We start from the raw sequence: 17,134 nt of genomic DNA on the forward strand, positions 1-17,134 counted from the left end.
AAGATGGGTCGCTTATATCCTTAAACTGGATAAAACGTCGGGAGTTAAGCATAGTCCATCCAATCAGAATCACAATAGCCTAGTTCCTCGTGGCATGCTAATCGAGAAATCAATTAGTAGGGAATCTAGTGTTTACACCAAGGTATATCTATCCGATTAGTGTCTCGCAATCATTCCGACACTACGTTATCTTAAATCATGGTGAACTACGTCTTCTCTATCCTTAGCTGTCGCATGCTAGCTAACTTATTTTAATTATATTGCTTTAATATCTTAAATACAATTATTTAAACTATTCAACCCAACTATTACCTTTACAAAATTTGATATTCCGGATAAAAGTGGTGTCTAGAATAAACCGGTTGGACTTGGTTGTTGGATTTTCCGAACAGTCGCCAATTTATTGGGATCAAAATTATCCTGCCTCTTCACACAAGGTGTACTTGGCCACTAGTCTTGGATACTAAATTGTGTACAAACTCATCTTAATCACTAAATTATCTTGATAAGCTCCGTTTCAAATTCGACCGCTCAAGGAACGACCCTAGGTCATATTTGCCCTTGCTAACCCATAGGAAGGAATAATAGATTTAGGCCCAGCATATATAAATTAAACAATCAACTTCTTCTGTTGATATCCTAAATTGACATTTTGCGACCTAATGACACCGCATAAATAAACCGTCCGATTCAGGCATATCATATACCTCTTGGGTTACCTCTTGCATATTGCTTAAGTATAAGAAGTATTCCTCTTGGGAATACTCCACAATACCTTCGGTATACCTCTTGGGTTACCATTTGCATATTGCTTAAGTATAAGAAGTATTCTAATATCTTTACACTAGTCTCGGTGTTTTCAAAAGATAGTAGGATTTTGTTACAAATTTCTTGTGGTAGGAAGCGTATAAGTTTCAACTACCAGTTACAAATTTTTCCTACTCAAGTACAACTGAAATCTTGAAATAGAACTTTCGTAGGTTTACCCCATTCCAGGTTCTTGGGACCTGTTTTCCTTCCGTAGTTTCAAGCTTGTATGAGCCATTTCCAAATGCCTCGGAGATTATGTATGGGCCTTCCCAAGTTGGACCACTTTTCCCTTCATATTCCACCTTTCTAGTGCTGTTGAGTCTCAGGACATAGTCCCCGACCTTGTACACCGACGGTTTTACTCCTTTGTTGTAGTATTTCTCAATGGTTTTCTTGTAGGCTGCCTCTCGAATTAGCACAGCCTCCCTTCTTTCTTCCATGAGATCCAGGTTAAGACGAAGATTTTCCTCATTTTCTTCAAGGTTCGTGGTTCTGTTGGTTAATACCTGTATTTCAGCGGGCAGCACAGCTTCAGTGTCGTATACTAAGCTATAGGGGGTTTCTCCATTACTCCTTTTTGGTGTGGTTCGGTGAGCCCATAGGACTAGGGGGAGCTCTTCCATCCATCCTTGGTGGCATTTCCCTAACCGTTTCTTGAGGGCCTTCAAGATGTCCCTATTGGTCACCTCAACCTGTCCATTCCCTTAAGGGTGATAAACGGAGGTAAAGGTTTGCTTTATCTGCAACCTTTCGCAAAACTCTGGGAAGATACCTTCGGCAAATTGTTTCCCGTTATCCGAAACGATCTCTTGAGGTATTCCAAACCGACACACGATATGTTCCCAAACGAACTTCTCTATATGTTTCCCATTCGTAGTTGAAATGTCCCGTTCTTATTGATTAAAAACGTTCCATATTAATTGATTTCGTTGCGAGGTTTTGACCTCTATATGAAACGTTTTTCAAAGACTGCATTCATTTTAAAACAAACCATAACCTTTATTTCATCAATAAAGGTTTAAAAAGCTTTACGTAGATTATCAAATAATGATAATCTAAAATATCCTGTTTACACACGACCATTACATAATGGTTTACAATACAAATATGTTACAACAAAATAAGTTTCTTGAATGCAGTTTTTACACAATATCATACAAGCATGGACTCCAAATCTCGTCCTTATTTAAGTATGCAACAGCGGAAGCTCTTAATAATCACCTGAGAATAAACATGCTTAAAACGTCAACAAAAATGTTGGTGAGTTATAGGTTTAACCTATATATATCAAATCATAATAATAGACCACAAGATTTCATATTTCAATACACATCCCATACATAGAGATAAAAATCATTCATATGGTGAACACCTGGTAACCGACATTAACAAGATGCATATATAAGAATATCCTCATCATTCCGGGACACCCTTCGGATATGATATAAATTTCGAAGTACTAAAGCATCCGGTACTTTGGATGGGGTTGTTAGGCCCAATAGATCTATCTTTAGGATTCACGTCAATTAGGGTGTCTGTTCCCTAATTCTTAGATTACCAGACTTAATAAAACAGGGCATATTCGATTTCGATAATTCAACCATAGAATGTAGTTTCACGTACTTGTGTCTATTTTGTAAATCATTTATAAAACCTGCATGTATTCTCTTCCCAAAAATATTAGATTTTAAAAGTGGGACTATAACTCACTTTCACAGATTTTTACTTCGTCGGGAAGTAAGACTTGGCCACTGGTTGATTCACGAACCTATAACAATATATACAAATATATCAAAGTATGTTCAAAATATATTTACAACACTTTTAATATATTTTGATGTTTTAAGTTTATTAAGTCAGCTGTCCTCGTTAGTAACCTACAACTAGTTGTCCATAGTTAGATGTACAGAAATAAATCGATAAATATTATCTTGAATCAATCCATGACCCAGTGTATACGTATCTCAGTATTGATCACAACTCAAACTATATATATTTTGGAATCAACCTCAACCCTGTATAGCTAACTCCAACATTCACATATAGAGTGTCTATGGTTGTTCCGAAATATATATAGATGTGTCGACATGATAGGTTGAAACATTGTATACGTGTCTATGGTATCTCAAGATTACATAATATACAATACAAGTTGATTAAGTTATGGTTGGAATAGATTTGTTACCAATTTTCACGTAGCTAAAATGAGAAAAATTATCCAATCTTGTTTTACCCATAACTTCTTCATTTTAAATCCGTTTTGAGTGAATCAAATTGCTATGGTTTCATATTGAACTCTATTTTATGAATCTAAACATAAAAAGTATAGGTTTATAGTCAGAAAAATAAGTTACAAGTCTTTTTTGTAAAGGTAGTCATTTCAGTCGAAAGAACGACTTCTAGATGACCATTTTAGAAAACATACTTCCACTTTGAGTTTAACCATAATTTTTGGATATAGTTTCATGTTCATAATAACAATCATTTTCTCATAATAACAACTTTTAAATCAAAGTTTATCATAGTTTTTAATTAACTAACCCAAAACAGCCCGCGGTGTTACTACGACGGCGTAAATCCGGTTTTACGGTGTTTTTCTTGTTTCCAGGTTTTAAATAATTAAGTTAGCATATCATATAGATATAGAACATGTGTTTAGTTGATTTTAAAAGTCAAGTTAGAAGGATTAACTTTTGTTTGCGAACAAGTTTAGAATTAACTAAACTATGTTCTAGTGATTACAAGTTTAAACTTTCGAATAAGATAGCTTTATATGTATGAATCGAATGATGTTATGAACATCATTACTACCTTAAGTTCCTTGGATAAACCTACTGGAAAAGTGAAAAATGGATCTAGCTTCAACGGATCCTTGGATGGCTCGAAGTTCTTGAAGCAGAATCATGACACGAAAACAAGTTCAAGTCAGATCATCACTTGAAATAAGATTGTTATAGTTATAGAAATTGAACCAAAGTTTGAATATGATTATTACCTTGTATTAGAATGATAACATACTGTAAGAAACAAAGATTTCTTGAGGTTGAATGATCACCTTACAAGATTGGAAGTGAGCTAGCAAACTTGAAAGTATTCTTGATTTTATGTAACTAGAACTTGTAGAATATATGAAGAACACTTAGAACTTGAAGATAGAACTTGAGAGAGATCAATTAGATGAATAAAATTGAAGAATGAAAGTGTTTGTAGGTGTTTTTGGTCGTTGGTGTATGGATTAGATATAAAGGATATGTAATTTTGTTTTCATGTAAATAAGTCATGAATGATTACTCATATTTTTGTAATTTTATGAGATATTTCATGCTAGTTGCCAAATGATGGTTCCCACATGTGTTAGGTGACTCACATGGGCTGCTAATAGCTTATAATTTAAGTGTATATACCAATAGTACATACATCTAAAAGCTGTGTATTGTACGAGTACGAATACGGGTGCATACGAGTAGAATTGTTGATGAAACTGAACGAGGATGTAATTGTAAGCATTTTTGTTAGGTAGAAGTATTTTGATAAGTGTATTGAAGTCTTTCAAAAGTGTATAAATACATATTAAAACACTACATGTATATACATTTTAACTGAGTCGTTAAGTCATCGTTAGTCGTTACATGTAAGTGTTGTTTTGAAACCTTTAGGTTAATGATCTTGTTAAATGTTGTTAACCCAATGTTTATAATATCAAATGAGATTTTAAATTATTATATTATCATGATATTATCATGTATGAATATCTCTTAATATGATATATATACATTAAATGTCTTTACAACGATAATCGTTACATATATGTCTCGTTTAAAAATCATTAAGTTAGTAGTCTTGTTTTTACATATGTAGTTCATTGTTAATATACTTAATGATATGTTTACTTATCATAGTATCATGTTAACTATATATATATATCCATATATATGTCATCATATAGTTTTTACAAGTTTTAACGTTCGTGAATCACCGGTCAACTTGGGTGGTCAATTGTCTATATGAAACATATTTCAATTAATCAAGTCTTAACAAGTTTGATTACTTAACATGTTGGAAACATTTAATCATGTAAATATCAATCTCAATTAATATATATAAACATGGAAAAGTTTGGGTCACTACAATACCTACCCGTTAAATAAATTTCGTCCCGAAATTTTAAGCTGTTGAAGGTGTTGACGAATCTTCTGGAAATAGATGCGGGTATTTCTTCTTCATCTGATCTTCACACTCCCAGGTGAACTCGGGTCCTCTACGAGCATTCCATCGAACCTTAACAATTGGTATCTTGTTTTGCTTAAGTCTTTTAACCTCACGATCCATTATTTCGATGGTTTCTTCGTTGAATTGAAGTTTTTCGTTGATTTGGATTTCATCTAACGGAATAGTGAGATCTTCTTTCGCAAAACATTTCTTCAAATTCAAGACGTGGAAAGTGTTATGTACAGCCGCGAGTTGTTGAGGTAACTCAAGTCGGTAAGCTACTGGTCCGACACGATCAATAATCTTGAATGGTCTAATATACCTTGGATTTAATTTCCCTCGTTTACCAAATCGAACAACGCCTTTCCAAGGTGCAACTTTAAGCATGACCATCTCTCCAATTTCTAATTCTATATCTTTTCTTTTAATGTCAGCGTAGCTCTTTTGTCGACTTTGGGCGGTTTTCAACCGTTGTTGAATTTGGATGATCTTCTCGGTAGTTTCTTGTATAATCTCCGGACCCGTAATCTGTCTATCTCCCACTTCACTCCAACAAATCGGAGACCTGCACTTTCTACCATAAAGTGCTTCAAACGGCGCCATCTCAATTCTTGAATGGTAGCTGTTGTTGTAGGAAAATTCTGCTAACGGTAGATGTCGATCCTAACTGTTTCTGAAATCAATAACACATGCTCGTAGCATGGCTTCAAGCGTTTGTATCGTCCTTTCGCTCTGCCCATAAGTTTGTGGATGATAGGCAGTACTCATGTCTAGACGAGTTCCTAATGCTTGCTGTAATGTCTGCCAGAATCTTGAAATAAATCTGCCATCCCTATCAGAGATAATAGAGATTGGTATTCCATGTTTGGAGACGACTTCCTTCAAATACAGTCGTGCTAACTTCTCCATCTTGTCATCTTCTCTTATTGGCAGGAAATGTGCTGATTTGGTGAGGCAATCAACTATTACCCAAATAGTATCAAAACCACTTGCAGTCCTTGGCAATTTAGTGATGAAATCCATGGAAATGTTTTCCCATTTCCATTCCGGGATTTCGGGTTATTGAAGTAGACCTGATGGTTTCTGATGCTCAGCTTTGACCTTAGAACACGTCAAACATTCTCCTACGTATTTAGCAATATCGGCTTTCATACCCGGCCACCAAAAATGTTTCTTGAGATCCTTGTACATCTTCCCCGTTCCAGGATGTATTGAGTATCTGGTTTTATGAGCTTCTCTAAGTACCATTTCTCTCATATCTCCAAATTTTGGTACCCAAATCCTTTCAGCCCTATACCGGGTTCCGTCTTCCCGAATATTAAGATGCTTCTTCGATCCTTTGGGTATTTCATCCTTTAAATTTCTCTCTTTTAAAACTCCTTGTTGCGCCTCCTTTATTTGAGTAGTAAGGTTATTATGAATCATTATATTCATAGATTTTACTCAAATGGGTTCTCTGTCCTTCCTGCTCAAGGCATCGGCTACCACATTTGCCTTCCCAGGGTGGTAACGAATCTCAAAGTCGTAATCATTCAATAATTCAATCCACCTACGCTGCCTCATATTCAGTTGTTTCTGATTAAATATGTGTTGAAGACTTTTGTGGTCGGTATATATAATACTTTTAACCCCATATAAGTAGTGCCTCCAAGTCTTTAATGCAAAAACAACCGCGCCTAATTCCAAATCATGCGTCGTATAATTTTGTTCGTGAATCTTCAATTGTCTAGACGCATAAGCAATCACCTTCGTTCGTTGCATTAATACACAACCGAGACCTTGCTTTGATGCGTCACAATAAATCACAAAATCATCATTCCCTTCAGGCAATGACAATATAGGTGCCGTAGTTAGCTTTTTCTTTAATAACTGAAACGCTTTCTCTTGTTCATCATTCCATTCAAATTTCTTCCCTTTATGCGTTAATGCAGTCAAGGGTTTTGCTATTCTGGAAAAGTCTTGGATGAACCTTCTGTAGTAACCAGCTAGTCCTAAAAACTGGAGTATGTGTTTCGGAGTTTTCGGGGTTTCCCACTTTTCAACAGTTTCTATCTTTGCCGGATCCACCTTAATACCTTCTTTGTTCACTATGTGACCGAGGAATTGAACTTCTTCCAACCAAAATGCACACTTTGAAAACTTAGCGTACAATTCTTCCTTCCTCAATACTTCTAACACCTTTCTCAAATGTTCACCGTGTTCTTGGTCATTCTTTGAGTAAATAAGTATGTCATCAATGAAAACAATGACAAACTTGTCAAGGTATGGTCCACACACTGGTTCATAAGGTCCATGAACACAGCTGGTACATTAGTTAAACCAAACGGCATGACCATAAACTCGTAATGACCGTAACGTGTTCTGAAAGCAGTCTTTGGAATATCATCTTCTTTCACCCGCATTTGATGATACCCGGAACGTAAGTCAATCTTTGAATAAACAGACGAGCCTTGTAGTTGATCAAATAAGTCGTCGATTCTCGGTAGTGGGTAGCGGTTCTTGATGGTAAGTTTGTTCAACTCTCGGTAGTCGATACACAACCTGAATGTACCATCTTTATTCTTGACAAACAAAACAGGAGCTCCCCACGGTGATGTGCTTGGTCGAATGAAACCACGCTCTAAAAGTTCTTGTAATTGGCTTTGCAGTTCTTTCATCTCACTGGGTGCGAGTCTGTAAGGAGCACGAGCTATTGGTGCAGCTCCTGGTACAAGATCTATTTGAAATTCAACGGATCGATGTGGGGGTAATCCTGGTAATTCTTTCGGAAATACATCGGGAAATTCTTTTGCAATGGGAACATCATTGATGCTCTTTTATTCAGTTTGTACTTTCTCGACGTGTGCTAGAACAGCATAGCAACCTTTTCTTATTAGTTTTTGTGCCTTCAAATTCCTAATAAGATGTAGCTTCGTGTTGCCCTTTTCTCCGTACACCATTAAGGGTTTTCCTTTTTCTCGTATAATGCGAATTGCATTTTTGTAACAAACGATCTCTACTTTCACTTCTTTCAACCAGTCCATACCGATTATCACATCAAAACTCCCTAACTCTACTGGTATCAAATCAATCTTAAATGTTTCGCTAACCAGTTTAATTTCTCGATTCCCACATATATTATCTGCTGAAATTAATTTACCATTTGCTAATTCGAGTAAAAATTTACTATCCAAAGGCGTCAATGGACAACTTAATTTAGCACAAAAATCTCTACTCATATAGCTTCTATCCGCACCCGAATCAAATAAAACGTAAGCAGATTTATTGTCAATAAGAAACGTACCCGTAACAAGCTCCGGGTCTTCCTGTGCCTCTGCCGCATTAATATTGAAAACTCTTCCACGGCCTTGTCCATTCGTGTTCTCCTGGTTCGGGCAATTTCTAATAATGTGGCCGAATTTTCCACATTTATAACAAACTACATTGGCATAACTCGCTCCGACACTACTTGCTCTGCCATTACTCGTTCCGACACCATTTGTTCCTTTCGTTCTATTAACCCCTGGTCCGTAGACCTCACACTTCGCGCTCTATGACGATTTCTTTTACACTTGTTGCAAAATTTGGTGCAGAACCCCGAGTGATACTTTTCACACCTTTGGCATAGCTGCTTCTGATTATTGTTGTTGTTGCAGTTATTATTGTTGTTGGGATGATTGTTGTAGTTGTAGTTGTTGTTGTTGTTGTTGGGCCGTTTGTTGTAGTTGCGATTGATGTTGCGATTGATGTTGCGATTGTTGGGATAATTGTTGCGATTATTGTTGTAATTGATGTTGTTATTGTATTGGTGATTCTTATCACCGTTTTCCTCCCACTTTCTTTTGACTTGCTTCACATTGGCCTCTTCAGCAGTCTGTTCTTTAATTCTTTCTTCAATCTGGTTCACTAGTTTGTAAGCCATTCTACATGCTTGTTGTATGGAGGCGGGCTCATGTGAACTTATATCTTCTTAGATTCTTTCCGGTAATCCTTTCACAAACGCGTCGATCTTCTCTTCCTCATCTTCGAATGCTCCCGGACACAATAGGCACAATTCTGTGAATCGTCTTTCGTACGTGGTAATATCAAATCCTTGGGTTCGTAACCCTCTAAGTTCTGTCTTGAGCTTATTGACCTCGGTTTTGGGACGGTACTTCTCGTTCATCAAGTGCTTGAATGCTGACCACGGTAGTGCGTACGCATCGTCTTGTCCCACTTGCTCTAGATAGGTATTCCACCATGTTAACGCAGAACCTGTGAAGGTATGTGTAGCGTACTTCACTTTGTCCTCTTCAGTACACTTACTTATGGTAAACACCGATTCGACCTTCTCGGTCCACCGTTTCAATCCGATCGGTCCTTCGGTTCCATCAAATTCCAAAGGTTTGCAGGCAGTGAATTCTTTGTAGGTGCATCCTACACGATTTCCTGTACTGCTAGATCCAAGGTTATTGTTGGTATGTAGCGCAGCCTGTACTGCGGCTATGTTTGAAGCTAGAAAAGTACGGAATTCCTCTTCATTCATATTCACGGTGTGTCGAGTAGTCGGTGCCATTTCCTTCAAAATAGTAAAATGGAACAAGTTAATCATACAGAATATTAAGAGTAGTTAATAGTATTTCGTAGCATAATGTGAACTCATTTATAAAAGCTTTTTCTTCATATTAGCGTTTTATAAGTTTAAATTCGGGTAGTACCTACCCGTTAAGTTCATACTTAGTAGCTAATATACAATTCAACTACTACAATTTTATATGAAAAACTGATTATAATAATATTTCGCGTTCAAACTTTTACACAATATTTTACAAACTTACAATACCGCTTATTTTACATATAGCATGAAATATAGCACACAATAAATTTGATACAAGATGGTTGTGAAGATAATTCTAGCTAGTACGCAAGTTGTTCAGCAAAGGCAATAAAGACACGTAATTCATACGTCCAGAAACAAGTCATGCATTCTGGTTTTACTAGGATTACTTCCCATCCTTGGTCTTGTGGAACATAACCGTTATGGCCGTTGATAAGACAGCGTGTTGTAATGTGGTCAAAGGGACGAGGGTTACGTAATGTCCAACAGTCCCGTAACAATCTAAAAACCTCATTTCTAACCCCAATTACCGACTCCGTCACTTGTGGGAACGTTTTGTTTAATAGTTGTAGCCCGATGTTCTTGTTCTCACTTTGGTGAGAAGCGAACATTACTAATCTGTAAGCATAACATGCTTCTTTATGTTGCATGTTAGCCGCTTTTTCTAAATCACGAAGTCCAATATTCGGATATATTGAGTCAAAATAATTTCTTAACCCATTGCGTAAAATAGCATTTGAGTTCCCCACAATATATGTTTCAAAGTAAACACATCGTAACTTATGGATTTCCCAATGTGATATCCCCCATCTTTCGAACGAAAGCCTTTTATAAACCAAGGCATTCTTGGAACGTTCTTCGAATGTCTTACAAAATGATCTCGCCTTAAATAGTTGTGCCGACGAATTCTGACCGACTCTAGACAAGATTTCATCAATCATGTCTCCGGGTAGGTCTCTTAAAATATTGGGTTGTCTATCCATTTTGTGTTTTTATACTGTAAAATAGACAAGAGTTAGATTCATAAAAAAAAATACTTATTAATACAAGCAATTTTTACATATATCATAAAGCATAAGCACACTATATTACATATATTACACCACACGAATACAACTATCTTATTCCGACTCGCTTGTTTCTTCTTCTTCTTCGGTTTTGGTACGTTTTGCCAAGTTTCTAGGGATATATGATGTTTCCCTAATACGAGCCGTTGTTTTCCACATTGGTTTAGAAAAACCTGGTGGTTTAGAGGTTTCCGGGTCATTGTTACAACTTAAGGACTTCGGGGGTTGACGATACATATAAAGTTCATCGGGGTTGGAATTAGATTTCTCTATTTTTATGCCCTTTCCCTTATTATTTTCTTTTGCCTTTTTAAATTCAGTTGGGGTAATTTCTATAACATCATCGAAATTCTCGTCGGAATCCGATTCATCGGAGAATTGGTAATCCTCCCAATATTTTGCTTCCTTGGCGGAAACACCATTGACCATAATTAACCTTGGTCGGTTGGTTGAGGATTTTCTTTTACTTAACCGTTTTATTATTTCCCCCACCGGTTCTATTTCTTCATCCGGTTCCGATTCTTCTTCCAGTTCCGATTCTTCTTCCGGTTCCGACTCTTCTTCCGGTTCCTCTTCGGGAACTTGTGAATCAGTCCACGAATCATTCCAATTTACATTTGACTCTTCATTATTATTAGGTGAGTCAATGGGACTTGTTCTAGAGGTAGACATCTATCACATAATATCAAACGCGTTAAGAGATTAATATATCACATAATATTCACATGTTAAAAATATATAGTTTCCAACAAAATTTGTTAAGCAATCATTTTTCAAGTAAACACGATCGAAGTCCAGACTCACTAATACATCCTAACAAACTCGATAAGACACACTAATTCAAAATTTTGGTTCTCTAAGACCAACGCTCGGATACCAACTGAAATGTCCCGTTCTTATTGATTAAAAACGTTCCATATTAATTGATTTCGTTGCGAGATTTTTACCTCTATATGAGACGTTTTTCAAAGACTGCATTCATTTTAAAACAAACCATAACCTTTATTTCATCAATAAAGGTTTAAAAAGCTTTACGTAGATTATCAAATAATGATAATCTAAAATATCCTGTTTACACACGACCATTACATAATGGTTTACAATACAAATATGTTACAACAAAATAAGTTTCTTGAATGCATTTTTTACACAATATCATACAAGCATGGACTCCAAATCTCGTCCTTATTTAAGTATGCGACAGCGGAAGCTCTTAATAATCACCTGAGAATAAACATGCTTAAAACGTCAACAAAAATGTTGGTGAGTTATAGGTTTAACCTATATATATCAAATCATAATAATAGACCACAAGATTTCATATTTCAATACACATCCCATACATAGAGATAAAAATCATTCATATGGTGAACACCTGGTAACCGACATAAACAAGATGCATATATAAGAATATCCTCATCATTCCGGGACACCCTTCGGATATGATATAAATTTCGAAGTACTAAAGCATCCGGTACTTTGGATGGGGTTTGTTAGGCCCAATAGATCTATCTTTAGGATTCGCGTCAATTAGGGTGTCTGTTCCCTAATTCTTAGATTACCAGACTTAATAAAAAGGGGCATATTCGATTTCGATAATTCAACCATAGAATGTAGTTTCACGTACTTGTGTCTATTTTGTAAATCATTTATAAAACCTGCATGTATTCTCATCCCAAAAATATTAGATTTTAAAAGTGGGACTATAACTCACTTTCACAGATTTTTACTTCGTCGGGAAGTAAGACTTGGCCACTGGTTGATTCACGAACCTATAACAATATATACATATATATCAAAGTATGTTCAAAATATATTTACAACACTTTTAATATATTTTGATGTTTTAAGTTTATTAAGTCAGCTGTCCTCGTTAGTAACCTACAACTAGTTGTCCACAGTTAGATGCACAGAAATAAATCGATAAATATTATCTTGAATCAATCCACGACCCAGTGTATACGTATCTCAGTATTGATCACAACTCAAACTATATATATTTTGGAATCAACCTCAACCCTGTATAGCTAACTCCAACATTCACATATAGAGTGTCTATGGTTGTTTCGAAATATATATAGATGTGTCGACATGATAGGTCGAAACATTGTATACGTGTCTATGGTATCTCAAGATTACATAATATACAATACAAGTTGATTAAGTTATGGTTGGAATAGATTTGTTACCAATTTTCACGTAGCTAAAATGAGAAAAATTATCCAATCTTGTTTTACCCATAACTTCTTCATTTTAAATCCGTTTTGAGTGAATCAAATTGCTATGGTTTCATATTGAACTATATTTTATGAATCTAAACATAAAAAGTATAGGTTTATAGTCGGAAAAATAAGTTACAAGTCATTTTTGTAAAGGTAGTCATTTTAGTCGAAAGAACGACGTCTAGATGACCATTTTAGAAAACATACTCCCACTTTGAGTTTAACCATAATTTTTGGATATAGTTTCATGTTCATAATAACAATAATTTTCTCATAATAAAAACTTTTAAATCAAAGTTTATCATAGTTTTTAATTAACTAACCCAAAACAGCCCGCTGTGTTACTACGACGGCGTAAATCCGGTTTTACGGTGTTTTTCGTGTTTCCAGGTTTTAAATCATTAAGTTAGCATATCATATAGATATAGAACATGTGTTTAGTTGATTTTAAAAGTCAAGTTAGAAGGATTAACTTTTGTTTACGAACAAGTTTAGAATTAACTAAACTATGTTCTAGTGATTACAAGTTTAAACTTTCGAATAAGATAGCTTTATATGTATGAATCGAATGATGTTATGAACATCATTACTACCTTAAGTTCCTTGGATAAACCTACTGGAAAAGAGAAAAATGGATCTAGCTTCAACGGATCCTTGGATGGCTCGAAGTTCTTGAAGCAGAATCATGACACGAAAACAAGTTCAAGTAAGATCATCACTTGAAATAAGATTGTTATAATTATAGAAATTGAACCAAAGTTTGAATATGATTATTACCTTGTATTAGAATGATAACCTACTGTAAGAAACAAAGATTTCTTGAGGTTGGATGATCACCTTACAAGATTGGAAGTGAGCTAGCAAACTTGAAAGTATTCTTGATTTTATGTAACTAGAACTTGTAGAATATATGAAGAACACTTAGAACTTGAAGATAGAACTTGAGAGAGATCAATTAGATGAATAAAATTGAAGAATGAAAGTGTTTGTAGGTGTTTTTGGTCATTGGTGTATGGATTAGATATAAAGGATATGTAATTTTGTTTTCATGTAAATAAGTCATGAATGATTACTCATATTTTTGTAATTTTATGAGATATTTCATGCTAGTTGCCAAATGATGGTTCCCACATGTGTTAGGTGACTCACATGGGCTGCTAAGAGCTGATCATTGGAGTGTATATACCAATAGTACATACATCTAAAAGCTGTGTATTGTACGAGTACGAATACAGGTGCATACAAGTAGAATTGTTGATGAAACTGAACGAGGATGTAATTGTAAGAATTTTTGTTAAGTAGAAGTATTTTGATAAGTGTATTGAAGTCTTTCAAAAGTGTATAAATACATATTAAAACACTACATGTATATACATTTTAACTGAGTCGTTAAGTCATCGTTAGTCGTTACATGTAAGTGTTGTTTTGAAACCTTTAGGTTAACGATCTTGTTAAATGTTGTTAACCTAATGTTTATAATATCAAATGAGATTTTAAATTATTATATTATCATGATATTATCATGTATGAATATCTCTTAATATGATATATATACATTAAATGTCTTTACAACGATAATCGTTACATATATGTCTCGTTTAAAAATCATTAAGTTAGTAGTCTTGTTTTTACATATGTAGTTCATTGTTAATATACTTAATGATATGTTTACTTATCATAGTATCATGTTAACTATATATATATCCATATAGATGTCATCATATAGTTTTTACAAGTTTTAACATTCGTGAATCACCGGTCAACTTGGGTGGTCAATTGTCTATATGAAACATATTTCAATTAATCAAGTCTTAACAAGTTTGATTGCTTAACATGTTGGAAACATTTAATCATGTAAATATCAATCTCAATTAATATATATAAACATGGAAAAGTTCCGGTCACTATAGTAGTGCTCAGTGGTTTTGCTTCTTTCCACTTTGTGAAGTAGTCTATGGCTACTACCAACCATTTATAGGCCCCCGGTGCTTCGGTAAGTGGACCTACTATATCCATACCCCATTTCGAGCAAGGCCATGCCGAAAGAACTGATATCAATTCTTGCTTTGGCCTCTTTTGAACTTTAGCATGGATCTGACAAGGCTTACAGGTTCGTAAAAGTGTGACCGTATCTTCGTGCATTATTGGCCAATAGTACCCCATCCTTAGTATTTTTGCCACGATTGACCTTGGTCTGGAGTGAAGCCTGCATACACCTTCATGCATTTCTCTGATGATCATCGAGGATTGATTTGGTCTGACACATCGGAGCCACGGAGTGAGGAAGGATTTTCAATACAGGGCTCCGTTCATTATTTTGTACGACAGTGATTTGATCCGAACCTTTCGCGCCTCCTTCTTATCTTCAGGTAGAATTCCAAGATCCAAGTATTCCCTAAGAGGCTTCATCCAAGTGTTTTCTTCCTCTGTGATCATGTCATGCACTTCCTGTATCTCGATGGACCTTTTTTCTAAGACCTCAACCAATACTTCTTTTGCCAAGTGAGCGAAGGTGATGGAGGCTAATTTACTCAAAGCATCTGCTTTCTTATTTTGACTCCTCCTCACATGTTCGATGGTGAAGCTTCTGAAGCTTTCTATTAATTCTCTGACCTTTGACAAGTAGAGTTGTATGGTGTGTTGCCTTGCTTCGAAGACACCTAGAACTTGGTTGGCTATGAGTTGGGAGTCCACTAAAGCTTGCAGATGCTCGATTTTCATCTCTTTGGCTATGCTAAGTCCGGCTAGTAGAGCTTCATATTCTGCTTCACTGTTAGTTGTGTTGAATTCAAAGCGAAGTGCATATGTGAACTCTTGTCCTTCAGGGTTAATTAACATTAGCTCCGCTCCTGAGCCATCAGAGCTGGAAGCTCCATCAGTGAATAGCTTCCATTCCTTCATTTCGGCAGATGGAGTGATGATTTGTGTGAAGGTGGAGTCACTTTCTTCATTTGTCTCCGTTATTTTTGCCATGAAGTCTGCCAGTACTTGGGCCTTGATTGAGTGATGAGCTTGGAAATCGATTTCATGTTCTCCTAGCTCGATGGCCCATTTGGCCATTTGTATTGACTTTTCTGGCTTCATAAGTACCTGTCTAATCTGCTTGTTAGTTAACACAATGATTGGGTGAGCCTAAAAGTACCTTCGGAGTTTCCTGGCAGTGTGAACTAAGGCGAGTGTGAGCTTTTCGAGCTCTGTGTAGTTAACTTCTGCACCTTGGAGAACCTGACTGACGAAGTATATAGGGACCTGTTTGAGGAATGCCCGTCATATCTCCGTATTCCCAAGCGAAGATATCAGTATTTACCTGTAGCAACTTACGAAGCTTCTTCTTAGTTTCTGTAGGCAGGGAACCTCCGATGGTCACTTGTTGCTCGGGGAACAGAGGGTTGATGGAGATTTTCTCTTCCTATGATTCCTCTTCTCTGGTCTCAAGGATGCATTCCCCTGGTCTTCCCTCCATTTTCCTGATGGCCATGATTACCTTTTCCCGATCGTAAGTTGAAGCTAGGGTACCGATCCCTTCGGGTGTGTAGAATTTTACCAGTTGGTATACGATAATCCCCATCTTCATCATGGCCACTCTCCCTAGCAAAATGTTATGTTGCGAGGTGGATTGGACTACTACGAAATCAAGCGTCTCTATCCTGGATAACGGTGGTTTTCCGATGGTAAAATCAAGATCTATCTCTCCGATAGGCCAACATCTTTCTCCGGAGAATCCAACCAGGGGTACTCTTGGAGGACATATGCTAGCTTTGATAGAAGGGCTGAGTTGGTCGAAGCAATGTTCGTACATGATGTCACACGTGCTCCCACTATCTAAGTAAACTCGGTGGTCGTTTCTCTTGAAGATTCGGCCGTTGAGCATAACAGGCTTGTCGGATGAAGTGATTGTGTCAAGTGCTGGGAAGAAGATTTCTTCCCAATCTATCACCCCACCTTTTCTCTCCCTTTTGTAAGTTCTTAGCTTTTCAACGGTGAAGCATTCTGTGACTGTCAATATGGCATTGTCTGTGTTTGGCCTTTTTTCTTCGCGCTTGGCTTCTTACTTTGGTAACTTCGTGTTAGGTATACCCTTTAATAGATGTGACAACTTCCCGGATCTAACGGCCTCCTCTATGGCTTGCCTTAGCTATATGCAGTCGTATGTTTCGTGCCCGAAGTCATTGTGGAAGTTACAAAATTTACTTGTATCCCTTAGCTTGCCCTTGTTATTCAACTTTGGCGGTGCTTTGAAAGCTTGGGCG

At 36.3% G+C, this 17,134-nt stretch overlaps 1 protein-coding gene across 1 annotated transcript; it reads right to left on the minus strand.

Annotated features, from left to right (window-relative positions):
- Positions 1–938: 938 nt before the first annotated feature.
- Positions 939–15,944, minus strand: LOC139888619 (uncharacterized). The gene is made up of 2 exons (XM_071871617.1): positions 15,228–15,944; positions 939–1,502 (listed from the first exon to the last, which is right to left on the minus strand). Exons 1-2 carry the CDS (start codon positions 15,942–15,944, stop codon positions 939–941), a joined length of 1,281 nt encoding a protein of 426 aa, XP_071727718.1.
- Positions 15,945–17,134: the final 1,190 nt, after the last annotated feature.

This window comes from Rutidosis leptorrhynchoides, chromosome 2 (assembly GCF_046630445.1).
Source record: "Rutidosis leptorrhynchoides isolate AG116_Rl617_1_P2 chromosome 2, CSIRO_AGI_Rlap_v1, whole genome shotgun sequence".
Lineage (NCBI taxonomy): Eukaryota > Viridiplantae > Streptophyta > Magnoliopsida > Asterales > Asteraceae > Rutidosis > Rutidosis leptorrhynchoides.